Source organism: Orbicella franksi, chromosome 8 (genome assembly GCF_964199315.1).
Source record: "Orbicella franksi chromosome 8, jaOrbFran1.1, whole genome shotgun sequence".
Lineage (NCBI taxonomy): Eukaryota > Metazoa > Cnidaria > Anthozoa > Scleractinia > Merulinidae > Orbicella > Orbicella franksi.
Window position 1 is genome coordinate 6,639,313 of NC_138152.1, and position 26,570 is coordinate 6,665,882.

At 38.6% G+C, this 26,570-nt stretch overlaps 1 protein-coding gene across 3 annotated transcripts in view; it reads left to right on the forward strand.

Moving 5' to 3' along the window:
* Window positions 1-26,570, forward strand: part of LOC145494466 (adhesion G protein-coupled receptor L4-like) — a 42,659-nt gene that overhangs the window by 1,964 nt on the left and 14,125 nt on the right. The window contains exons 3-17 of one of the 3 annotated variants that reach the window (XM_081473939.1): window positions 3,408-3,594; window positions 3,806-3,913; window positions 4,392-4,476; window positions 4,649-4,739; window positions 4,890-4,942; window positions 5,917-6,049; window positions 6,586-6,689; window positions 7,145-7,247; window positions 7,437-7,587; window positions 8,425-8,506; window positions 8,711-8,777; window positions 9,171-9,253; window positions 9,707-9,827; window positions 10,241-10,282; window positions 10,587-12,238. In XM_081473939.1, coding sequence (XP_081330065.1) covers window positions 3,561-3,594; window positions 3,806-3,913; window positions 4,392-4,476; window positions 4,649-4,739; window positions 4,890-4,942; window positions 5,917-6,049; window positions 6,586-6,689; window positions 7,145-7,247; window positions 7,437-7,587; window positions 8,425-8,506; window positions 8,711-8,777; window positions 9,171-9,253; window positions 9,707-9,827; window positions 10,241-10,282; window positions 10,587-10,751 — 1,422 coding nt within the window. In that variant the 5' untranslated portion in view covers window positions 3,408-3,560 and the 3' untranslated portion in view covers window positions 10,752-12,238. Of the gene's footprint in view, window positions 1-3,407; window positions 3,595-3,805; window positions 3,914-4,391; window positions 4,477-4,648; window positions 4,740-4,889; window positions 4,943-5,916; window positions 6,050-6,585; window positions 6,690-7,144; window positions 7,248-7,436; window positions 7,588-8,424; window positions 8,507-8,710; window positions 8,778-9,170; window positions 9,254-9,706; window positions 9,828-10,240; window positions 10,283-10,586; window positions 12,239-26,570 lie in introns of those variants that run through there. The other 2 variants (XM_081473937.1, XM_081473938.1) reach the window with 2 other exon arrangements.

Consider the following 26,570-nt stretch of genomic DNA (forward strand, 5'->3'; position numbering starts at 1 on the left):
AAGCTCTTGGACATCGTCTAATTAGGTCAAAATCAAAGTTTGCGCAGTCCGGTCTCGGCTTCTTTCCAGTGTCTGAGTAAGCTATATTTTGGCCAGCATGCACATAACCAAGTTTTCGATTATTTTTCGCTTGTCAATTTCACTGAAGGACAAGGTTTTTGCGAATTAGTTTAAGGTACCCGGGACTCGGATATGTCGTCCAAGGTCTTGGAAATCAAGCCTAAGTTGATCAAAATCGAGGTGTACGTAGCCCGGTCTCTGCTTCTTTCCAGTGCCTGAGTAAGTTTAACAGGAGCTATATTTCCGACCACCATGGATATAATCAAGCTTTCGATTACTTTTCCCCTGCCGATTTCAAAGAAGGACAAGGTCTTTGCGAGTTCGTTTGAAATCCCTGGAACTCGGAAACATCGTCCAAGTTCTTGGAAAACAAGTGTAAGTAGGTCAAAATCAAAGTTTGCGCAACCCGATCTCTGCTTCTTTCCAGTGTCTAAGTAAGCTATATTTTAGCCGCCATGCAAATAACCAAGCTTTGGATTATTTTTCGCTGCTCGATTTCACTGAAGAACAAGGTCTTCTCGAGTTAGTTTGAAGTCTCTGAAACTCGGAAATATCGTCCAAGCTCTTGGAAATCAAGCCTAAGTAGGTGGAAATCAAAGTTTGCGCATCCCGGTCTCTACTTCTTTCCAGTGTCTGAGTAAGTTTTACAGGGGCTATATTTTGGCCAGCATGCATGTAAGTATTACGCATAGAAATCGAGAGCGAATAGTCTAGTTGTTTTAGTATAAATCTACCAGTCGTTCAAAACTTCATCCAAATCCTCTTCACAGATACTTTGAAAACGCCAAGAAGCGGCCGTCATTTTGTTAACAAGGGCACTCTGCTACGCTACTCACTATCTATCACAAAATAGAAAGTGAGTAGCGTAACCAATCAGAGAACGGCATTTGTGATAGAACGCTAGTAGATTTATACTAAAGAGCAATATTGATGTTGTTTGTAAGCAGCGGGAAGCGGCTTATTTTTAGAATCAAAATTGTTGGCGGTCGGTTTGCTTTTGAATACAAAACAGTTGATGCGGAATAATGTCAAGCAAATGCCAAGAAAAACAAGAAAATTATCACTAAAAATGATTACCTGTTCAAACACCGTGGAGTATATGTGACAAGAATGGACGAATAGAAGGAGAGTTAACTTTAAAGAAACCAGTGAAAAGTGTTTCTTTTTACATAATGATTCGTAAAAAACATTGTACGAACTGCTCATGCATTTCGGAATTTAGGGTCATTCGTGATGATTTGATATTCCTATTTATTAAATCTTCAAAATCTTCCCATTGTCAGTGATAAAATATACCGACTGATTTATTCGCAAACGAAAACTCTCTCCAAGGACGACTTCAACAGCGTTTAGACTTTATATGGCTTACACTTTAGAACTTATAATATTAGACACATCATTAAGAAACTTCCCAAGATCTCTTGTGTAACGGTAGCCGTATACGTAGTAAGGTCGACGATTTGTTTGTTAGTCGGTACGGCTGAGAATCAACTTCTTCCTCTATTATATTTGTTTACGTTTTGATGGATTAAAATACAGCTTTGTAGAACATGTAAACAGCAGCTCACGCCGATCAACGAATTCGAAGTTTCATCAAACGTGCATCCGTTCATTACTTTTTCTTTGGCCGTTCCCGGGGATCGGTCCAAATTTGAATTAAGTTAGGCTCGTGAAAAGTTCGTGGTATGAACTGAACTTTAGAGTTTAAATTGTCAAGAGTTAAGAATTTGTCGTTTTAATACTTCTTACAGTAAGTGCCGGCGCTAGTTCTGTTTTTTTAGGTATGTTTGTTAGTTGTATTTTTTAGAACCCGTCCCCAAGACGGTGCTCTCTTGATACGGATTTTCGCGTGCTAAGATGTTAGCGCAAAGAAGTTCTTGCGGTTTGAAAATCCTACCGCAAAGACGTTCTTGCGGTTATAACTTCTAACCGCAAAGAAGTTCTTGCGTCTTGCAGAATCCAAGCGCAAGCGACCCGCAAGAAGCCGCAAGAAGTTGCCGGCTTGCGGAAGCAAAAAGAAGTTCTTGCGCGTGCATTATTTTTGGGCTGTACTGTATGATACCGAGTCCAATAAAAGATAAGCAAACGAAAAACACACAACAGCAAATGCAGAGCCATCTCAAGAAGGTAGATGTTTCCAGGTTTCCGGTAGTTTCAAACGAAGAAACACAAGAGCTCAACTCTGTCGCTGTGAATAAACATAATCAAAATACGCCCTGCTCCACAAAACAGTAAATGAGCGAACGTCTTACGAAGCTGGTGCCAGTACCGCCATCTTGAAAATATCTTGAAACAACTGGCGCCGCAAGAACTTGACAAGGTCCTGAATATTTAGTCCTACGCCGAGGTCACAAAAAGAAACGGAGATGCCATTAAAATGATGCCATTAAACGGAATTTAAGAAGAAAAAAAGACCTACTATCCACTGAGCATCGTGCTCGAGGGAGTTTCAAAACTCAAAAGAAATCTATCGCAGAATTACACCGGCTGCACCGTCAAATTCCTTCCCCAAAGACAACGAAAAGTCTCGGCCTCAACCACAGAAGAAAGGAAGGCCTCCATCATTGATTCAGGAGACGAGAATTGAACTTTTATGCATGAAGTGGACTATTTTCGTTCTGACTTCAGAACTGCTTGTTTCTTTGTCATGTCCGAATGAGTTTTCGCCACATGACATCATTTTCCATTCTAAATGAGACGTAAAGGCGTTTCTGGTTCCGCTATTTTGAACAAACCGGCAACTGGAACAATACACAAAAATCTAAAATTTAAGGCCATAAAATTGTGTAATTTCAAAATCATTGAATCTAATAAAGTGGCAATTGAACTCCATATCGTGAAATTTTGGTCTGAAATCATACTTGTGATTTTAAATCGAACTCGCGCTACGCGCTCGTTCGATTTTGAAATCACGCGTATGATTTGAGACCAAATTACACCCCACCTAGTTCAATTACCGTAATAAATATCACTCGTGGCGATAAATCACCAAGCGCAACTACACATGCGTACATTTCGTGATTTCCGTCATTTACCATTTGGTTACCGGACATTTTGACTTATTTTGCATTAAAAACCAGCGTGTATGGTGGACAGTTTAAAATGTGATGTCATTTCAGCAAGATTTGACGTCATACAAGTTTGCTAACTTACATATTGAGTTGATATCATTTGAGATAGTTGGGGGGGGCAACAGAAGTCCCCCCAGTTCATAAAGAAAAAACGGTTCGTTTCCTCTTCATGAATCTAATTTAACAATGCATTTGTTTCATGTTTCGTTCACTCTAATTACATATTTAAAGACATAGCATCCTACACGTATTTGCTGTGCTGGTTTTTTTTTTTAGGATGCCGTCAATCTGCTAGGAAATACCACTAAACAGTTAAGAGACATATCTCACTTAAAGACAGAGCAGGACAGAGAGGGATCTATCTTCAGAGTGGTCGCTGCTTTCGAAGACTTTTCCCTCAAGTACGGCCATTACCACCTCAATGAATCAATGCCTCAACTAACCATTGAGCAGAACAAGCTCAGTGAGTAGAAATTTAACTTTCAGTATCCAGATCTGTGAAAAATAAATGACAAAATAATTTATTATCTTTGGCACTTTTTCGCCATGTTCGTTTACGGGAGAATTCAAACCTCAATAGATAAAGAATTATGGGATTAACGGATTGACGGATTATAATTACTTTTAATTAGTTTTATTGTGAATAGTAATCTGTCCACAACATATCTTGACAGTTCTGCATATTCAGCGATTCTTCCACCGAGATACTAGAGATTTCATTCTCAAGGGAACAGAACAACATAACTTCATCAACATCTCGTCCAGGAATTTCCTCAACAACGGTTAGCAAAACAGCTTTATTCAAGATACATTGTACAAAAAGTGTAAAGGAAATAGAGAGCCCAACAATCGATTTGTTGTTGTTGTTCAAATTTTACATTTGGTTGGCTAAAACGTGTCATTAAAATCATTAAAATCATTAAAACACATGAAGTATAAAGCCCGTTCAAAGTACTGTGTGACTCATCAGTGGCCCGGCAATGTCTCCAGCTGACAAAAAGCGACCAGGAAACTTTCTGTTGCACTAAGATGGTATACTTCTCAATTGCGGGTAACCACCTTCCCTGCATAAAGTTGCCTTGATAATTTGCTGATACCTTTTCATACACAAACTTTTCGCTGTTCAAACAAGGTCCTCATCGAAGAAACAAAAATGAGGTAAATTAATAACATTTATTTCAAGAAGTATGACTTTTCTTTTGTTGTTCAGGCTTGTTATAAAAATGGTTTCACCAATATTTTTGTTATTTCAACCTATAGATTCGTTGCTGGTTGGTGTCCTGTACAAGGATCTTCATGAGCTACTTCAATCGATTCCATCCAATAATGATGCTCCTAAAAACAAGTAATTAGCGAAGAAGTTCATTTGTCTAAAAACATACTCATCGTCTTATACTGTTTGGTTGTTGTTGCTGCTGTTTGTGTATCCGATGTAGATGGTCAAAAGGCAATTTTTTCTTTAACAGCAACTTAGAGTACGATCAGTAACAAGTTTTTTGTACTTGTGTTCTATTAAGGAGACTTGACACCATGATAATGGCAGCCACGATGGATCCAAAACCAGAAAAGCTGCAGCAGAATATCACCCTTAAGTTCAGGAATCTAAAGGTTGTAAGAAAGAAACAAATCGTAAAGAAAGGAAGCAAAGCTTCCAGTTAAAATCAGCTATAATTACATTACTGTTCGTCCGTGCTTGGATGTAATTTGTTACTGAAAAGTAGGATATTTGTTTAAAAAGGTTTACCGGATCTATTGCAGGTTGCTGAAGGCAAGAGACATTGCATGTTTTGGAGTGACAACAGCGGAAAAAAGTGAGTGTCAAGCTACATTCATAATTTTACCTACTACAAGTTACATTTATATTACTTTGCTTTAAAGGCAAAACCTGAACGCTGCTTCCGTTACTGTACTCCATAAAAAAAAATGCAAGCATCGCACACGAGGTCCGACTCAGGCTAGCTGAGCATTGACATCCATCGGGTTCTTCCAGTTTCAGTGCGACTTGCATCAGTAACAATCATTAATTGATAACGTTTCAAGTTTCGCTGTTTTCCGTAAACAGACACTGTTTTCACTCATGCTCCCCAACGAACTTCTGCTGAAACAAAAAAATCTTTGCGTTAACCAATCAAAGTGTGCCTGAGCCTGCAGGAAGTCTGCACTTTGGAACTTCAAAAAAGTTCGCGAGATATCAAAAATACTAACGCGTCGAGTTTGTGAGACATTTAAAATGGTCCTTTTAAATCCTCATCGAGAAGCTGCGGTGTATAGAAGCTATATCGAAACGTCGTTCGTTGGGGAAAAAATTCCTCACGAACTAAATGAGTGTCTGCACGAGAGGCTTATAGCCGTTGTTGCTGTTGTTCAGTGTTGCGGTTGGTACTGTCTTCGTCGTCGTCATTGTTGTTGTTGTCGTTTTTAACGTTGTTTTTGTTATTCTTGTTGATAACGAAGTTCATGGTAGTGGTACTGTTACAATGTTGAGCAGGGGTACTTGAAGTATTTCTTGTTTTCCATTCCACAAAAACCGGGAACACAAACGAGTAAAGCCCTGTAAAGTTGCCATCTCAACAAGTTTTGATACACATATGTAACGCTGCAGACTTCAGCAACTCGATCAGGCTTTGTTAAATTTTAGTGAAAAGATTTTTCTGGCGGATTTCACAAATAACATAACGAGCATCACAGAAGCAGTAAGTCTTTATTATTTTTTCTTCCATATGAAGAGTGGTTTTTATTGGGATAAACAATTTGCTTGCGATATTTTATAAACTCTTCCTTTTAGTTCAGACGGCTGGTCAGGGGAAGGATGCCATGTTGTGAGATCGAAGAGCAGCTCAGGACAAACAGAATGCAGCTGTAATCATTTGACTCACTTCGCTGTTTTATTCGACTATGGTGATAACCTTGAGGTAAAAGTAAGAGTAGTTAATCTTTACTGAATTTTTTCTGTCGGAGTGTCAAAATATTAAAGCCTATGTGTATGACTGTGATGATCAATCCTCATATCTTTCTCCGCAGTTCAAATACAGGATCGTTTATATATTCCACTTGTATATTTGAGTTTGAGTTGGAATTCTGAGTATGAATCAGAAATTTGTGTCCCAATTAAAACATTAAGGCACAAAATTGAATTTCCATGTTTTATATTCTGTTTGCAGCTTACTTTTAAAATTCTGTAAAAAATAAAACAAAACATGTTCGTTGGGTTTTGGTTTTCCTTTTCGCTTAATTCTCCTACCTACAGATGAATGCTGGGTCTAATCACAATCCTTATCGGACTAAGCGGAGTGCTAATTAGGCTGACCGGGGGGTGGGGGCTACTGAAGCAAAAAATAGCATATCGAAGTTTAACTGCCGTGCAGTCAGTTGATATAACTCGTGAAACATAACATGATCGACTCATTGGCACAAATTTATGTTGCTTGTTTTCTGTTGCTAATTTGTAAACCAGATCACAACGACAGACGAGAAGATATTGAGGATTCTCAGTTATGTAGGCTTGGCTCTTTCCATCATCGGAATCATTCTCACGATATTGTTTTATGTTTATTTCACGTAAGTATGAAAACTACTTCATACAAATCACCCATTTTTATACATGCTGCGAATTAAACTTTTTCGAGTTCTCCCAAACTTCCACGAGTGTTTTATAACTCGATAGAAACGCGGATAGCTTGTTTTCTATTTCTTTCAAAAAATTTGGAGACGAAAAAAAGAAAATAAGTTGTTTACTTTGATCATAAAAATGGCAAAGCAGTACTGTTCAACAGTAGACCAATTTCGACATATTAAAATTCAGCCTAAAACAATAGACCTCAGCTCAGTACGAGGCTCTGGGTAAAAGATTAGAGTTTGTGGGGTTTATTCCCCAGAAACTCGTGCTGAGGTCTATTGTGTTAGGCTGAATTTTAATATATCGAAATTGGTCTTTTGGGTTTTACTGATTATCGTTAAATTTTTCTCTTATTCTTTGTTGTTGTACCAAGTATTTGCGTTTTCTTTCTTACCAGCGATGTACATCAGCCTCTCTCTCAAATCAGGATAAGCCTCGCTAGTTCTCTCGGAGCAGGACAACTAATCTTTCTTGCAGGAATTAATGCCACAGGAAACACGGTAAGGGAGATTTCCAGATTTGTTGAATTCCATTTGCAGTAGTTTTAAGTGTCTGCAAAGGAGCGTCACTAATCGTACTCCAGCGTCTTAACGTCTTAATGCGCGTTTAATATGCAAATGAAAAGCAGCCTCTTAAGGAGATGATAGCGCAATAACATAGACAGATTTTAATTAAAGCTTTCTTTACAGGGAGCTTGTGTTGCAGTAGCGGCCCTCATGCAGTATTTCCTGATGGTAGCTTTCTGTTGGATGCTCGTCGAAGGAATCTACCTTTACTTGTTTGTGGTCAAGGTTTACAACATCAACAGCAAGATGAACATATACTACGTCATGTCATGGGGTAAGTTGTTGTTTAAGGTGATTCCTCAGAATTGCATTGCGCATCCCTACTGCGCACGATTTTCGCGTCATTAGCGCGAGCTCACGAGCGCGTGCACATACACAACATATACAAAAAGGTGGCCGTTTCTAAACGGCTTGGATTGCGAAAGACAAATCATCGTTTTTTTCTCGGAAACGAGTACCGAGACCTAACGATTTTTTCATTTAGTTTGAATGCAGAGATCACCAAATTTCTATACAGGGAATATGGACCAATTTCTATTGCAGAGAAAAAAAATTATCCCGGAATTATCACGGAAAATGAGAGTATAGCTAGCACTCGTACAAGATAATATGTGGCCCCAGAACACTGCGTGCTTGGAACATATTGTATCCCTGTCGACTAAATATGAGTGCCCTTATCGTCAAACGAACATCAAATTGCTCTTTAACATTTATGCAATGCATCCGTTGTTGTATTTCTCGCTTAACTTTCTTTCTATGTTTCTGCTCTCTTAAAGCGTAAGGTGAATGGTCCAAATATAAACGTTTCTTAAAGCAGATAATTTCAGGAATTATGGGGTTTATTAAAGGTCCTCCTGTTCCTAAACGAATATGGGGACCCCTTTTTTATTTCAAATTTTAAGTTCTCTTGATATAAGCAGGCAACAGGTAAAGTTTGAAAGAAAATCTATTGTTAGTTCTATTTTGATGGAATTACCTTAATCAGATTATTTTACCGTTATTTTCTGTTATTCCTGCTTAACACTATGAATTTATTGATCATTTGATTCAAGTGCTAGAGAAATGCTTCTTTTTACCTTTTTTGTTTTGCTCTTTTTATAATGCACTGCAGGTTTTCCTGCTGTTATGGTTGCAATCTCGCTGAGTATTGCTTCAGGAAAAGATGGAATCCAGGGATTTGTCAGTGAGGAATAGTAAGAAAAGTATTCCTTTACTGATCTTCTCCTTTGCCGTCTCGCATTCATCAGGATGACAGAATTATTTTCACTCAATATATGGAGAAAGATTTTTCACGACATTTTTAAAATACCATCCCATCATTCGAACACATTACATTAAAGGCCTTGTTTTCCGTTTTGTTTTTGTTTTGTTTTTTTAATTTTATTTGTTTCTTCAAGCTGCTGGATGTCTTCAGATAACAATCTGATCTGGATATTTGTCGCATTTGTGGTGACGATCGAAGCTGTAAGTAAATCGAGTCTCAAGTTAAACTGTTAGCTAAATATTAATTTAAAGTTGAATTTCAATGGTGAATATAAGTTGATCTTGAATAATTTTAAGACTAAATTTTGGAAGTTAACATAAACAAAAAATACACAAACTGAGATAAAAATTACAAATTAATAATAAATAAGAATCAAAGTTTTAAAATATAGACATTACTCAGTGAAGGATGAGAATAAATCAAGAATTGCTTTTTTTTTCTTTTCTACGATGTACTATATTTTTATTATTTCTTTGATACAAGGCCCCACATGTATCTATAGTTTTAAACTATGCAGAGGTTACTTTTTACTTTTTCTTCTGTTAGAACTAAAAACAACTGATATATTTGATTATTTTAATCTTATGATCAAGGTTAACATCTTGATACTCGTGCGAGTGATCAAAGAAATGACCACAATGCAATCAACAGGAGAAAACCACATTCAGCAGATACGGTAAGAATTAAGACTTGCGAATAACAACAGTTTCTCCATCGCCACTCTATCAGTCTCCCAACGAGCCAACATATCACCATGCCCATAACTTGCTTCTGCGTCTTTTTCTGTCACTAACTTTAATTTGTACGACTCGGTCAGATGTTACAGAATTTACCGTGCTGAGCAGTAAGCTTTATGTACGCAGTGGCACATCGAGAACAAAACAGCTCGCACTTGCCGTCACGTTTGACTTGCCTTTGTTTCGGATGTCCCTCGGTTGATCTGCCCAACTTTAAACCTTTATTTTGATTCGCTCTTGTTAATCTGCACCATAGGGGCATCGTTTTTTATCTAATCTATTTTTATCGTCTGGCCAATTGTAAAGAACCTTGGCCCCACTTAACTTGCGGCCCATCTTCGTTGATTCTCTGGCATGTGACCAGAAGTTTCTCTTGTGTTTCGTTATTTCAGACTTGGCATCAAGGCCTGCGCAGTGTTGATTCCTCTTCTAGGGGCCACGTGGTTATTTGGTCTTCTGTCCCCTCTGCACAAAGCCTTTGTTTACATTTTCACGATACTTAACTCTGCTCAGGTTAGTTTTTGAGTCCTGGTTCCAACAATTTTCACAAATTGCTTTTAATCTTTTTGTATGAAAAGAATTAGAGAACTGTATTGTAAAAAGATAGCATTTTCGATGGTGTAAATCTCTCACTTTGGGAGCCCCGTGTTTCTTGGTATGCTATATTTACATTTTATCACAGAAACTAAATAATGATAATAATTGAACAAACCTTAACTGCACTCTTTTTAATTGCCCTTAATTAAATTACTCAATAATCATTAACGTTTTTCCTGTAGGCGGGACAAGAAGCTAAAGGTAGACCTGATCCCAAAACTTTCAAGTAGAGAAAGATATTTTTTTGCAATTATTCCAAAAGAAGCAATTTCTTCGCTGTTCTGTAAAACTATTGTTAATTTATTAATTTCTTTTATTTTCTCTAACAGGGATTCCTGATTTTTCTCTTGCATTGTTTGAGAAACAGTCAGGTAAGAGCACTGACTTGAAAATCGATGAACGATGTATCGATGAACTCTCTCGCCAGATCATGCATCGCATTATTAGACAGCCGGCTACTCAAATGGTGGGAATAATTCTACTCTAGATGCCGAATGTTGTGGGAAAGCAAATTTAGGGACGTGAATGTGCTCAAGCGCCATAGCTTAACTTGATATATGGACTCTTAAAGGGGTAAATACGGACACAGGTTGTTAAAAAGTCTAGTTGCAGAAAAAAACATCAACAAGAGACTTTTTTACTTTCGCTTGACTGTAAGTTTTGTTTGATCCTCAGATTAAAGAGCGGTTCAAAAGAAGGATGAACGCGGTTTTTCCAGTTTCAAGTGCAAACGATGTAAACTCGACCAGGAAAACTTCTCAGTTTAATCAAAGTGATGTCGGCATATCGAAGGCAATGGAGCTCCATTCATGCAGTTATGGCGTATTTGAACTGGAGTAGCGATTGACCCAATTAAAGTGTCATTGGTTTCTAGATGCTCAAAAAAAAGATAAAGTTTGTAGCGAAAAGTGTTCCCTATTTTAGTGCATAGCCGTTTTAACATGCAGTTAACAGTAATTCAGGTCAAACAGTATTTAATTTTACGGCTGACGATTACTACGCTTAGTTTTTTTTTAACATTTACGTAGGCATGCAACTCAGGCTCAAGTGGTGGGTACATTGTCAAACCCACAATCGACAGAATAGCCATTCGTGGCTGTTCCGTTGGTTTTTGGTAGACAGTCAGTAGCCTAAAACGGGTATCTGGTGACCTGAGATTCTATACTAGGTCTTTTCAAGTGTCTAAACCTTTTAATGGAGGTAGCGTGGCCGAGTGGTTAGGGCGCCGGCCTTGACATCAAGAGGTCGCGAGCTCAAGTCCCACTCTGACCACTAAGCTAGATTTGTTTGTCGGTAGACCCTAGTTCAGCTCCTCGGTCATGTTTGTAAATAGCCAACTAGTCTGCCTCTCGAAAGTAGGGATTTGTAAGCCTATTATGTTTCTTTGAAATACTTACTAGCTAGTTGTAGCTAAGCGCATCGACCACTATAAACATTTAACAACAACAACAACATTAATAAATATCATAAATTGGTCACTCCTTGTGTTGTTTTGAAGCCTTTATATCTATTTGTAGTGATACTTATACCTAATTGTAGCTTTTTAGTCCGCGTTGATGGCATATCAGGCAAGTTTGGTCGAGCCATGGCTCGAATCGTTTCTAAAACACTCATGGCGAGACCAAATGAGCCTGATGTGCCTCCGAAGTGTAACAATAAAAGGTACGATTAGATGCTTACTGTAACCAATTTCGGAGATATTTTTCTGGTTAAGGTAATTTGTCAGGAATTCACCAGCTTAGTTTTGGCTGCACCCTCATCAACTGATACGCGATAGAAATCTTTAGTTTACAATTATAATAAACACCCTGACGCAAATTTTGCCGCCGTTTCATATCATCGCTTCATTTAATTCAAACTACAACACCTTCATTATCCAGTAGATTTAAAAATACAAAGTAACCTTAATTAAAGTAAGTTTGCTAAGAATTTTAAAAAATGGTTCCAACAAACATTCCATTCGTCTTTGTTAGATAAGAGATGATTATAACCTAACTCCAGATACTTTATGTTACGTGATGTAAAGTGTCTCCTGTCATTCCCGGTCTCTTTGCCATTTTGACTCGACGAGTTCCCTATCCCTGACAACAACCGTTACTTGGCCAAACTTTGTAGAATTAAGTGGAGCGTACGTACAAGATAATATAGTTTACCATTTTATGTATTTTTTTATTCTTTTATTTACAGTGAAACCTGTATTAAGCGGACACCTTTGGGACACTCACTAATGTCCGCTTAATACAGGGTGTCTACTCAAAGAAGGTTCTGTGCAGTAATTGTGTTAGTATATACGACACAAGCTGAATAATTAGTACTTGCTAATCACCTCCGAGTTAACCAATCAGAGCGCACGAAAAGCACTATTCACTTGTGTGGTATATACTAATTAATTATAAAACCCTTTTTTAACACAGTGTAACAGAGTGTAAGATAAAAGAGTGCTCATAGCACAATGTCTGGTCAGTCAATGCATCAATCTGGAATAATCTACGTAACTTTCAAACGACATCGCTGAGCAACGTTAAAGGAGTCTGAGCTGAACTTTTAGAAGTAAAAAGTACTTGAAGTGTCCGCTTATTGCATGTTTTGTGCAACAAAATGGCTTAATCAATATTGGTGTCCGCTACCGCTTAACAGAGGTGTCCGCTGAATGCAGATTTATTTCACAGTAAATGTGGGAAGAAAATTTTGGGACACGAGCTGGTGTCCACTTAAGAGAGGGTGTCCGCTTAATATGGGGTCCGCTTAATAAAGGTCTCACTGTGCGCCAGATTGATCCGCTGCCAGATGAGTTACTGCTGTACATAGGCTTCCTGAAATCAACGGCTCCGCCCGAAAATTCGATTACCGATTCTCACCTTCCTGAAAGGTCACCCTCAGCATCCTTTCGTTAATTGTTGTCGCCTTTCATATAGTGTCCACTTCATCAACCTAGGAAAAACTTTCCCACGCGTCGCTCGAAAAAAGAATATATCAAAACATCAGTAAAAAAAATAAGAATCAAATTCGATAAAATGTCACAAAGCTAAGAAAAGAGGTGACATAAAGTTCAAATGAATTCAGCCTAGCTTTACTAATCTTTACTAATCAAATCCCTTATGGCTAAACACTGTTGATGTCGCTATCTTTACCACAAATAGGCTATCGTTTCTCCTTCACGGACATGGGAGGTACATATGCTAACGACTACAAGTAGTCTATTTTTAAGGTAACGTGCTTTCGCTCACGCGTGAAAGAGCGTGTCAGTATGCAGCCCCTGTTTGAAAACAGCCACAATCCTCTGGGTCAGTTGAGTACAAAATGTACGTATCGACTCGTCTGCGATGAGTACTGACCCAGTTAGAATAATGAACCACATTATTACGACTCTCTGGACTCATTTTTCCAAAGGAGGGACGCGTGTTACTCGTGCTACCTGCGTGGCGTGGTTTCCAACAAATGGTACGGAAGCACCGAGTTTATTGACCAACCTTACCTCGGGACGTAAAAGTAAACAAGCACCAAGTGGAGCGCGCGAAACTCTCCACCCAGCTGGGGAATACATCTTTGAATGGGTTTGAATCCCGTTCAAGTTAAGTGGAGCGCGTGAAACTCTCCGCTCAGCTGACGAATCTCTCTTCAAATGGCTTTGTTTCCCGTTCAAGTGGAGTAAATGAAGGTCTCTACTCAGCTGCCTGATGAATACTTCTACAAATGGGTTTGAATCCCGTTCAAGTGGAGCGCGTGAAAATCTCCACTCAACTGATGGATACATCTTCCAATGGGTTTGAATCCCGTTCAATTTAAGGTCATTCCCCAGTATTGCATTGCGCATCCCTACAGCGCATAATTTCACGCGTGATTAGCGCGCGCGCATTAAAAAATGGCGGCTTTTTCTTTGCGGCTGGACCTCGCCATAGAGGTAAATCGTCATTTTCTCGAAAACGAGTACGGTGACCTATCATTTTTTTCTCTTGTGTTGAATTGAGTAAGAAATTTCTCTATGTAAAAAAAAATATGGGCCAATTCTCAGTGTTGAGCAAGAAACAGTCGTCCAAAACGTGAATTTAGCAAGCAATCGTGACTATAATCATGGTGCTATTGTAAGGATTTATATGGTATAAACAAGGTGCTGTTGCTCCTAAACGGACATGGGGACCCCTCATTTTTATTTACAAATTTAAGTTCCTACAATATAAACAGTCAATAAGCAAAGTTGACAAAGATCTCAGTGCAGGTTCTATTTCAGTGGAATGACCTTAAGTGGAACGTGTGACACTCACCACTCAGTTGGCGAATGCATTTTCAAATGGGTTTGAATCCCGTTCATGTTAAGTGGAACACATGAAACTCCCCACTGACCCAGCTGGGAATTGTATCTTTGATCAGTTTCGAGATTTAAATATTTTGTTTAACATTGATCAAGTATTTTTTATAAGAAGCAAACTATTTTTGTTTTTATTTGTTAATTTGAACAAATAGTTAAGTTTTAGGATGAAATAACCCATTCTTTTGCTTTTTTTGTTTTTGTTTTTGTTTTTGTTTTTGTTTTTTTCTTTGATTAATTGTTTCTTATTTGAAATTAAGTTATAATCCGGTGAGACTTCATTCGATGTAGAAAGCTATCATCTTAGTTACTAAATGGTATTTCAAAATCTATGAGCCGTAATTTGAACCATGTTGAATGCTTTTTCCATGGAGCAATATCATATCTTTAGTTGGCTTTTGTTCGATTTATTAATTTCAGTAAAATGCATGATTAATCGTTGATAGTCCCGTCGTTACCAAGAAGAAAGTCACTAATTTTTACCTCAACAGATGCTCTGTATTGATCCAAGTTCACGGTCTAGTTGCTGATGGCGTTGTGAACCTTAATGATCCATAAATTAATTCTTCCAATCATTTCTTCAGGAATTCGATGTTTGTATGTCGGTCAAGGCTACTGAGCTATTTCAGTCTATGTTTTTTTTAACCAGTCTGTTTGCTGTCTGACGTATTACCACTACAGCGGTATCATATGTTGTACCAAACAGTAACCATGGCGTAGTTTTCCTATAGTATAAAGAAAATAATGTACATGTAAATCGTTACGAATCAAAGTTATTAAAACGCACGGAAACGTTTGGAGGTTGTTTGGTAGCTTTTCGGAATGATTTGTTTATTGATAAAACATTCTTCTCGTTCGAATAAAGAATTCAAGAGTGAAAAACTCGCAATCTGGCATTGAGTGATTGTGTGCATCAGAAATCGAGACTAAATTATGTATTCTACGTCTTGTCATAGTGGTACGCTTGCTTAGGATTGTTTCAGGAAATTACAGAGGGAAGTTCAAGTATGGCTGTGTCATTTGTAGTTATTGCGAAGCACTTTTGTGATGGTAAAAGAACAACATAATTCGTAAAAATGTAAAAATAAAAATAGTCACATTGCACTTAAGTGTCCATAAAATCCTGTTACCTCTTTTTAAGCAGTTTCCTCCGATTGTCCTTCCTCTAGCCTCTCGAGTCTATAACTCGGCAAGTTGATAACTGTGCCCAAAGGTTTTGTGAAGAAAGACTGATAAAGTACAGTTATGAAATCCTGGACATTCTGAAAATGGCAGTTCCAGCATGTAAATAACTTTGAGATCGTGCTGTTTGAATAAATGCTGCCGTGATTAACAAGCGGAGTTCAATCAACTTTCATCGTGGTGGTTAACAGTAAACTCAAACGCGACGCGAAGTTGTCAAAACTTTGTTTAACAGTTGTTTATTTGCTGCAGAGCAGTTCGAGTCCGTTATGAAATTAAATTTGAAAACTCAAGTGTGCTGATGCGCGCATGGCAGAATAAAATAAATTGTCATCAATTCTGGGTTTTAAACAATGCAAATGAGCCAGTTTCCAGCGAACGTGCGTGCTTAAATTCTACTTATTTGCATAACAGGAAGGGTTACAACTTCAGGTGCGGTTACAAGGAGTGACTGTAATTCATTCCTCAGGCGTTATGTTCACTATATAGTGATTTTTGGCAACTTCTTCAGTTGTCTCTTTCTCCGAAATTGAAATGGCTACAATGGTCGGTAGCTGGCGATAATATGCCGTAAGAACATGCAGTTAATTCAAAGAATTAATTGAAAACAAAGAAATCTTTTCCAAGCCATTTGAAAACTGGCCCTGAGTAGCGTCATTTTTCAGAATTCGATGGCAATTAAATTTACCATATTATAAAGCAAGTTTACATGCATACGTGCGTTTATTGAAACTCCCCCATAGGGGCTTTTCAGCTGCAGTGTAAAAGTAGTTATGAATAAATTATTGACAACGAGCCAGAAGACGTACGCGTTCGGCTGGCGAGACGGCAGAGAATAGTGCCGCGTGAAGAATGCTGTACGCAGAAAAATTCTCGATCGAGCTCTGAAAGTATAAGTATAAGTGTAAGGTTTAAGGTTGTCCTCGGTTTTAGCGAATTGCAAGGACGGAACTATTCGAGCCAATGAAAAGACGTGTAAGATTGTAGTTTTTTGCCAATCAGGAGGCGGTACATCTAGACACTTTTGGGTTCGTGTTTGATGTAGAAACGTCTGTCGTAGTAGCAGGTGAGTGTTTTCTTTGCTGTTGTCTTTATTGAACTGTGAACAATGTCATAGTCTCAGAATATACAGAGGTCGCGAGACCAACTGAGAACTAGCGTCTTGTACACTGGTTGGGAGACCAATAGAACCACCGTGTTCGTTACTTACTTGAACCAGCGTGTTCATCAATCGATAGAACCAGCGTGCTCATCAATCGAACTAGCGTGTTCCCTCTCACATTGTCCTTATCAAAGTGAAAGTTCAATCGGCCAGCGTGCCTTTACAAAACTCGTCATCTTATTCGAATATTGAGGAAAACTGTTGGAACTAGAGCAAATTTAATGTTTGAGACACGAAATCGAACCAGCGTGTTCGCCACAGAATTGAACGAGCGTGTTCATCAATCGAACCAGTGTGTTCCTTCTCTGTTTACCCATATCGTGTATAAAGTGGTGGCAAACTAGTGTTCATAGTCCTTAAGGTGAGCAGGCTCCTTGACTAATCGTCCAGAATGATACGCACTATAGTTTTCTGCACTTGCTGAGGTGGTTTTTGTGCAGTAGGAACAGGTGCTTGACTGACTTTAGAAGTGTGCGTGGTTGAAGAAGCCTTGGTTTGGTCGTGCAAAGACTCTGTTGGTATGTCTTGCGATGCTCAGCATTTGTTTAGGTGTCGTCAATTTCTCCGATACTTCTGACCTTCTGGTGTTTGAACGATGTCTAATCTGGTTGTGCGGTGCTAACTGATCACTGCAGCAGGCACCCACCTATTTCCATGTTGTAATGTGACCTTTTCACCACTGTTGAGGGGTGGAAGCTCTTTACCACAGTGTTTATCATACTAAACTTTCTCTTTCAGCTTTCTTTTATAAAAGTGTTCCTAGACTTCTTGGGCCTCATGTGTCTTTAGAAGGTCTGCATGTGCTGGTAAAGATGTCTCAATCCGCGACCCATGAGCAATTGTGCAGCCGATAAGCCTATTCCTTTTGATGGCGTGTTCCTGTAGTTCAGCAGAGCCTCGTACAGATCTTGTGCTTTCTTTAAGAGGCTCTCAATGGTTTGTACTACTCGCTCTGCTTCACCATTTGCCTGAGGGTACTTGGGGCTGGACGTTGTGTGTACAAAACCATAGTTGTTACTAAATCCTTTGAGTGCTAAGTTGGAGTATTAAAGTTCATTGTCACTTAGTAGTTCATCCGGGATACCATATTTTGCAAACTGTTTCTTCAAGTGACAGATGACATTCTTACTGCTCAGGTCGTTCAGTTTGGCAATTTCTATCCATTTTGAATAGTAATCAACACTCAGCAGGTAATGTCTCGCGCTCGCCGTTTGCATTTGACAATACCTTGATGCGATTCATGGATGCGATCTAGCATTTATTTTCTTCAGCTGTGAGGAACAATGAGCTGTTGTGCTCTAAATAGAAGACCATCAACAGATGAAGGTTCATCCCTGTAGTGAAGGTACTGGCGAACATCTTTTGGCTGACTGTAAGTTGTGTTTGATCCTCAGATTATAGAGCGGTTCAGAAGAAGGATAACCACGGCTTTTCCAAGTACTAACGATGCGAACTCAGCCAAGAAATTAAAACTTCTCAGTTTTATGAAAGTAATGTCGACATATCAAAGGCAATTGAACTTCATTCGTGCAGCATAATAGCGTATTTGAACTGTAGTAGCTTTTGACGCAAAGTGTCATAGGGGTATTGTATTTTTAAAACCAAACAAGGTTTGTAGCGAAAAATGTTCCATGCAGTTAACGGCATTTCCGGGTTAAAATATGTGACATAATATTACGGCTGATGTTTACTTAGCTTTATCTATCTGAAGTTAGTGGATACACTGTCGAGCATGTTTACGAGAACTGCAATCGACAGAACAGCCATCGGCGGCTGTTCCGTTGGTTTGTGTCAGACGGTCGGTAACCTACAACAAGTATATCTAATGACTAGTCTTTTTTAATGCCTAAAACTGTTAATCAATATCTTGAACTGGTCACTCTTTGTGTTGATTAGAAGTCGTTATCTCATGATTTGTAGTGATATTTACACCTAATCGTACCTATTTGGAACGCTTCATCGGCATATCAGACGAGTTTTGTCGAGCCATAGTAAAAATACGGTGTTTTAAATACACCGCTTGTCAGTCGTTCATTAACAGACCTTATTAACAGGTTGTTTTAGAACCTGGGATGAACTTTATTGGCCGTTGCCGTTGTGGGGAGGTGGTCGTTACAGAGAGGTTAAAATAAGAGTGAATGTATGCGGCGTCTGCAGCGACCTTTTCAGCTAGCTGGTCGTTGTAGAGAGGTGGCCGTTAGAGGAGTTTCGACTGTAAACGGTAAGTCCGCACATCAACATTAATTAATTGCAAAACATCTGTCTAGTAAACGTTTTCTGACATCATACTGTGATCACGATGGAATAACCTGACATCATCTGTCACGCGAGTCGCGCTAATTAAAAATGATTATAAAGTTGCTCTCTAAAGCCGCCACCTTTCGCATGGCCATCTATGCGGACGAAGCAAATTACTAATATTTCCCGGTGGTGCTTAAAGAAAACACTGGAGTCAGACAGAATTCATAAGTTAGGTTGGTTGTCTCGATTACCAAGCAGCGACGAACGTTAAAGGATCATGGAAAACAATTTCAGACTGATGGCGGTCAGAACTCTTTGCTTTGCACTGATTGTCTTCTTTGGTGAGTATAAACTTCATTTTTTCCTGGCAATAGTATTACTGATATGAAATCCCCCACAATCGCAGTCTACCTGACGTCAGTATTGTTTGGAAGTTTTGGTTGTCTTTGGTTGCCATAAGGTCTACAATTCTGAAAGCACTTATCCTGTGAAACTGGCCGTTTCTGCCACGCGATGTTAAATTATTCGGCTATCGACTCATTTTTGCGAATTAATTTTGTCCTATGCTAATATTTCCTTAAGTTAAAATTAAAAGGCCTAATTTCTTGTTAATATTCACAACTCCAACTTCCTAGCGATATTGTGATCGATAGGAAAATTATACTGCGTGAAGCTCTACCAGCATATAATGTTTATAGTCAGCTTGGTTAAAGGAAGGCTATAGGAGTATTTCTTTATCAGTTGTGATCTGTAAAGCACTCGATGAGCGAGAGTGATAGGAGAGATCCGATGTGACAGGTGGTTTTTACTAGATACCCTGATAAGCTGTTTTCTTACTGGAGGGCAGAAAACTTAACTGTTGCGAAGCTCAGGAGGTTTTCCGCCCCTTAAGGAGGTCAGGCCTCTTTGAAGAAAGCAAAAAGTGAGGCCTAAACGGAATATCGCCAAATGTGTAATATACATGTATACAGGAAGCCATTTAATGTGCATGATCAACGTTTTGAACCAAGATCATCATTTGTCATTTATGGCGGGTTCAACAACCAATAAGAGGGAGGGGTATCCGGTCACCTCGCCACCAGGGAATTTCGCCACCAACGAACTCGCCACGAAGCGAAGTCACCTCGCCACCAAACACCAACAAAAAAATAAACTAGTCGAGTAAAGTAGTCGAGGTGAATAGACCCTTTGCAGCTAAGCCATCACGTGACCTATTTTTCATAAAATTATGGGTTATAACTTAACGAATGCCAGAAATGGAAAAAGCATGTCGAAAATATCAAAATGGCCAAATTAGAGGCCCCCATCGTTAAAGGATGAGATATTATGACAGTCTGAATTTTTAAAAGAATCAGAAGATTTGTGTGGAAAAAGTTGTCAGAGAGCAAGGAATTGCTCTGCAGCAACATTTTCCATACAAATCCTCTAAATTTTCCCAAAATTCAAACTGTTGTATAAACTTATGCTTTAATGCCAGGGGCCTCAAAGTTGGCCATTTTGGTATTTTCGATGCGCTCTTTCCATTTCTGGCATTCTTCAAGTTATAGCCCATAATAAAAAAATTTCTAGGGAAAATTTGGTCACGTGACCCCAACTGCAAAGGGCCTATTACCAGTAGTCTTTTGCATCGTTGAAATGAATGAATGAATGAATGAATGACTTTATCAAAGTGTCAATAGTATTAAATTTAGCTTCAAAAAACTAATGGGGACAACGCATTGCCTTCTTAGCTTTTTTTCCGAGTCGCATGTATATAGATTATTCCTCGTTCTTTTATCCGCTGCCTTATTACGAGGTGACTTCGCTTGGTGGCGAGTTCGTTGGTGGCGAGACTGCCTGGTGGCGAGATGACCGGTAAACGAGCGAGGTACAACAGCCGTCATGTGACAGATGTTCCTACAAAAACGTTTCGCGTTGAGCAGATATGGTTCATATTGCTCGATTTGTTAGAGGTTAAGTTTACGTTATTGGTAGAAGTTGGAGAAACCAGTTTGTGCATGTGTAGTAAAATAAATTGATCTGCAATTTTTACATGCGTGTCCTTTGAAGAGAAAAACTGAGTACGAACACAAGTTCTTTACGGGAAGGTAATTTCCTCTACACAGCAAATCTAACAAAGTCAACAACTGAGGCACTGCTTCTAGGAGCCAGCATCAGTGTAATTAATATTCCGTCGTTGATTTGCCTTGTTGAATAAAGTTAGAGAGGTCGACAAAAACGAGCATGAAGCGACCCTGACATTTTATTGAGTCTTCATGTAATGTTTGTCAACAATTTCAGTGAAGCGTAAAGCGAAGTTTTGCACTCGGTGAGTTTTTGATGGTTTTCCATATTTTTGACAGTTCTACGTCAATTTTGTGTTGGCTTTTAAGACAGAACCAATCAAAATGAGAACAATTAATTATAACAGCTTTACTGCTATTGAAAGACATTTCCGCCTGTAATGACTATATCATTCCCCGTTAACATGAATTGTAATTGAAGAAAAATACAGATCAGGAAATGAGTTGTGTTTTTCGATGAAATGTGGGTTTCTTGTGCAAACGCTAAGAGATAAACGACAAGCATGACGCTTATTGTAGAATCTTGTTTCCGCGCGCACCTGCCTGATTTTGGGGAGCAGGGATGGCGCAGTGGCGAGTGCGTTCGCCTCTCACCAATGTGGCCGGGTTCAATACTGAGCCGGTGTCATATCATGATGTGGGTCGAGTTTGTTGTTAGTTCTCGCCTTGCTCCGAGGGTTTTTCTCCGTGTTCTCCGGTTTTCCTCCTTCCACAAAACCAAAACTCCAAATTCTAATTCAACGAGGATAGACGACCTGCATGAAAACCAGTGGCTTCATCTCTAAATATGAAATATATGTATTCGAGTCCTATCGGAAAAATCGGAAAAATTCCTATACAAAACCTACTTTATTTGTGTTTAAAATTCGTATCTCACTGGATTCGACGCACTGTGAGAATTGTGGAAGATGTGCCTGACGCAAATTCAAGAAAATCACAAATAAAGACAAAACATTGGTAAAAAAAACTGTCTGAGCATTTGTAATTCTAGACTAAAAGCCAAATTTTAACAGAGATAATAGTAAAACACTATTTCATCATTGCTTATTACATTTGATAAGTTTGAAGGGACTGGGTGTAAAAACGAATGCAAAAACAGCATTCAAAACATAAAACTAGCGCGCGCAGCGCCATAAATGATTACCCTATGGAGCCACTTCAAAAGGACATCTGCATCACCATTATCGTGATCACTCTTTACATGCGCAATTTCACGCGTAACACCGCTGGTTAAAAAGACGCTGAAGGAAAGTAATAATCCATGATGGAAGTTATTGTAAAAGTGATGGCCACAACCTTGCCAATCTTCTTGATAATCAGTAAGTATCAAACCTATTTGGTTATCAGGTTTTTGGTTTAGCAATTTTAACACTGGCGCAATTCAATGCCATTCCGTAAAAACAGCACTGCAAAAATTCAACATAGGAAAGAGGCCGCGAGATATTTGCGGTTTGCGGTCGATTAGGTTCTACCTTCTTAGTTTCGGTTAGAGACAAATATTTCTTAATTTTCTTTTCGAGTTAATTGAGACGAATTAACTTTTTGTTCGTTTATTTCACGTGGTAATCTTCGGGCATCTTCCCTGAAGTTTGAAAGGCTTCCTTCAAATATGTTTTGTCGACGTATATTATAGTTCTCGCGATAACACAACTGGGCAGATATTGCCATTAAGTTTCACGGGTCTAGTGCAATCAGTTTTTAATTTTGTGCGTTGTACAAAATTTTATGTTTGCCTTTGCATAAAATTCTCTTAACATTGGCAAATAGTGTCCTCGCGAATGCTGGCTTTATCTCTTTTAGTGTAATTAACTCCAGTTAATATAAAGTGTGGCAATTATTGACCAAGATAAGACTGCTATTTTACACAAACAACGAAGTGCGTTGTCGAATACACCGTCTGACAGTTCTGAGGGAATCACGAAGTAAGTCATTCTAGTAAACTGTCGAGGTATTATATTATGCACGCGAAGCAAGCAGGTTTAAAATTACAAAATTACAGAATCCACCATTCGCAAAGGAAAAAGACACCACAAGGTGCAGAGTTTGTCCAAAAGTTATGAATTTTATAAATTTTATAAAAACAATTACAAGCATGACAGCATCCACATAAGCAAAGTTGGGAACTTTGCTAAATTTCGTCATATAACTGTTAGATATTTGCAAAAAATGTTTTGTCAACTATACTACCACCGAACTTGTACGTAATGCGAATATTAGTGACGTATAGGGGGCTCCAAAACGTTTTACCACACTATTCCCATATGCAATAATCTATAATGCGGAAACATGATCCATTATTTTTTTTTACCTGTTGCAATACCTTTTCATACAAAGAGATGACTACAGGTGCAAAGAAACTCCTACGCATCTACCTGCTCTAAATTTTGAGGACAGCATACCAAATGAATTGGAAAAAGTGAAACGTTATTTTCCCTCCCAAACACGAGCAGTGGTTGGAATCGCTTGAAGATATAACTTTTTTTTTCAGTATACGTCTAAGTTACGAACAGACTCGTCAGAGATGATAAAATCATGCCTACTCGTTTAAATTTGAAGCTGAGGATAATTTGTTTAGATGGTGAAGGATAGTATGAAAACATATATAAGCTTCCTCGTGGTACTCATTTTGTTGTGTGAGTACAAAATTCATTATCTTTATTGCGTTCAATTGTGTAATAGCGTATTGTAAATCATACCGTCTTTAGTCATCCATTTTACTGAAAGAACGATCACTAATTATCTCGTAGAAATTAATTCTTGTTATACCTTTTATTACTGAATTATATTTTCCAGAATCGGTTTGTCAAGTTTGTGATGTAAGTCAGTCTTCTATTTTCTCAAGTCATCAATTTTTCTTTGGCATGCTGAACCTGTCGGTAATTTAATGTGATTGAAACCTCAAAAAGAAAGCTAGATCACCGAAGGAGAACAAACCTAAAATAACTTAGCAGCGAAAGAGAGAGGTTCAACAATGTCTCTATTTTAATGCTGATGGATTTCCTCATTCTGACGTAAACAAACAAAAGCCCTCTGAGAGGACATGTGGTTACTGGAGAGTGAATAACCAATGGTGCAAAAGAGAGTTGCGGAGTTTAAGTTTTATTGCAAAATATTTGTTTTTAAATGTAATGTTCTCTGCATCACTGTCCGCAGGATTAGGTACCTCTTTACGATGCGAGGATGGGAAGGCCAGGACGGGAACGGCAGTGGACAGCGGGAATCCTTCGCTAGTCCCAACGTGTCGCCAAAGACAAAATGCGTTTTCGTATAGGACGGCGACGTCAATTACTCGAGCTACATAAAAGCTTTTCATGATCATAACAGTCATAAAACCAATGACATCCTTTAGAAATGGTAGAACTAAGCTTAAACGATGCTGGACAGACGACGCTGAAATTATCTTTATAAAATTATAAGCTTATATGAAGCAAACATTCTTGATCTGTCAGTATTTTTAATAATATTCTGTGTGAAAGATCTTATCGACTTGGTTCAGATGGCTTTTTGCCAGCAGAACCTTTTTATAATCCTGTCTAGGAATCCTGACTTAGGTGAATATTTCAATTTCAATTGGTAATTGAAACAAGCATTGATAACAGTGGCTGATCTAGGAGAGGGGCCGGGGGGGCCGCCCCCCCCCCCTTATTTTGTGTAAAAAAAGAAGAAATAACAGAAGGAAGAATAGCTGGCAGGGTAAGCAAAGCAAAATTGGGCACCCCCTTAGCTCAAGGTCTGGATCCACCACTGAATAACACCTAATTCCGGGTAGAATGAGAAGATGAAATAAACATCAATTTGAGAATGTGCTTTTATTTGTTTAATGCATGGATGATGCTTTCACAATGTTACGTCATGTCGAAGAGCGTGGGAAAACGAGTTTGCAATGTCCTTCCTGGGGTCAGCAGTTAGAGATCGTGGTCATTCGTAACTCCCTTAACGCTACGTTTCTGCTAGTAAATTCACAATTTTTTCACTCCAACAGTGATACCAAATTAAATGGAACCAATTTTAAACAGTCAAAGTAGTTATTTTGATTCATACTCGCGTTTTAAAGATGAAAATCGATCAAAAGAACTCGAGCAAATCTCGAGGTATTTTCGGCCTCGCTTCGTGAGTTCCGAAAAGTGACGGACTGTCTTACTTGCTCACTTATTAACGGAACCGATGACATTACGGTTAGCCAGTATTGACCACAAAAGCAATTGACAAGCTAATTATTGTGTATGGTCCGAACCACAACCAATGAGCGAAAGTAAATAGATTTTTCTGTTGTGTTAGGGTCAGGTGCTTTTAATATATAAGACGTCTTGCACAGCTAATAAAGATGAGAGCATAAAATATAGTTTTCGAGGCGAATGTTTATTTTTTACTCTTTTTCGACTTCGGTCAAGTTAAGTCATGAATAAATTCTATGTGATTTCTGAGAAGTCAATCTACTGATCTGTTTCATTACGAGCGGATTTCCACGATATAATTTCGAAGGGATTTGAAAAAAACCAACAACAATTTGGTTCAACTGGTGATGGACAAAACACTCAACTCTGGCATAACGTCTGAATCAGAGTTGTTTTCCTGCCGTGCTACAGTCGAACCTAATTGAAATTAAGTTCGGCACGGCAGAAGCACGACGTCTGAACTGGCTACTAAAATGATATAAGCGACCTTGGGGTTTTCTGTTAGCTACAACACGACTCAAGGCGAACGAAGACGAAGACTTTTGTTTTAGTGGTGGCTCTGAAAAGACCCGTTTTGAATTTCTTAACAAAGGGGTTTTTAAATTTTTAAGGTGTTACTCTATTACGTCCATGTTGTTTACCATCGTATTTAAGTGGCCTTTGAATTGATAGAAGGCTTGCAGTGTACGCTGCAAGTCTGCTGTGGCCAAAAGAAGACTATTTCAAAGGAAATCTGGCAATGCTTCTTTGAACGCCTCGAGTATATCAAGTAGCTCGTCTCGAACAGAATCCAGCTTCTGTAACACGCCGAAACGGTCCATCTTGAAATAGAAATGTCTTTCATGGCAGTATTAAGCGCACCTATGGCAATAAACTCATTTTGAATGGTGTGGACAAGATAACATTTTCGGACAACGCCATGGGAGGCGGAGGAACTTTTTCTTTTAATACGTTTTAGATTTTACCAGATTGAGACTGTTGATAGAGGTCATTGAGTATGCAAGCTTTCAATGCAATATCACTATTTTTCGAATTAAAGCAGTTTCATTAGATGCGAGAACTCGTCTGTGAACGTTTTTCTTTTTCATGCTATTTGCATGTGCGTTTGCTCTCCGATTTCAATAATAATAATAATACTTTATTTATATAACGCTATTTCTATTACTATCCAATAGCGCTTTACAATGAGCTTGAAAATATCTCACCAATAAAAATTAATTTTAAAAAAACGTAAAAATACATAAAACAGGAGCAAAATAAGCTAACTAACTGAAAATAACTAAGCTGTAAAAATCAGGATAAAAACTAAGAAAAATAAAACCTTATGATAAAAACTTACGCATTCGGGCTTTATGTAATTTTTTTTTCGGCCAAGAAGGTCATCGTCCCCGCCATCCACCCCCCCCCCCCCCCCGCCCCCTTCCCTTCCACCCAACAAGTCCGAAGGTGCCCGTATGTTTATGTTGGTATAACACCACTGGGGTTGTGCACTATTGATTGTTTTATAACATTACCATAGGAAAAGGCAAA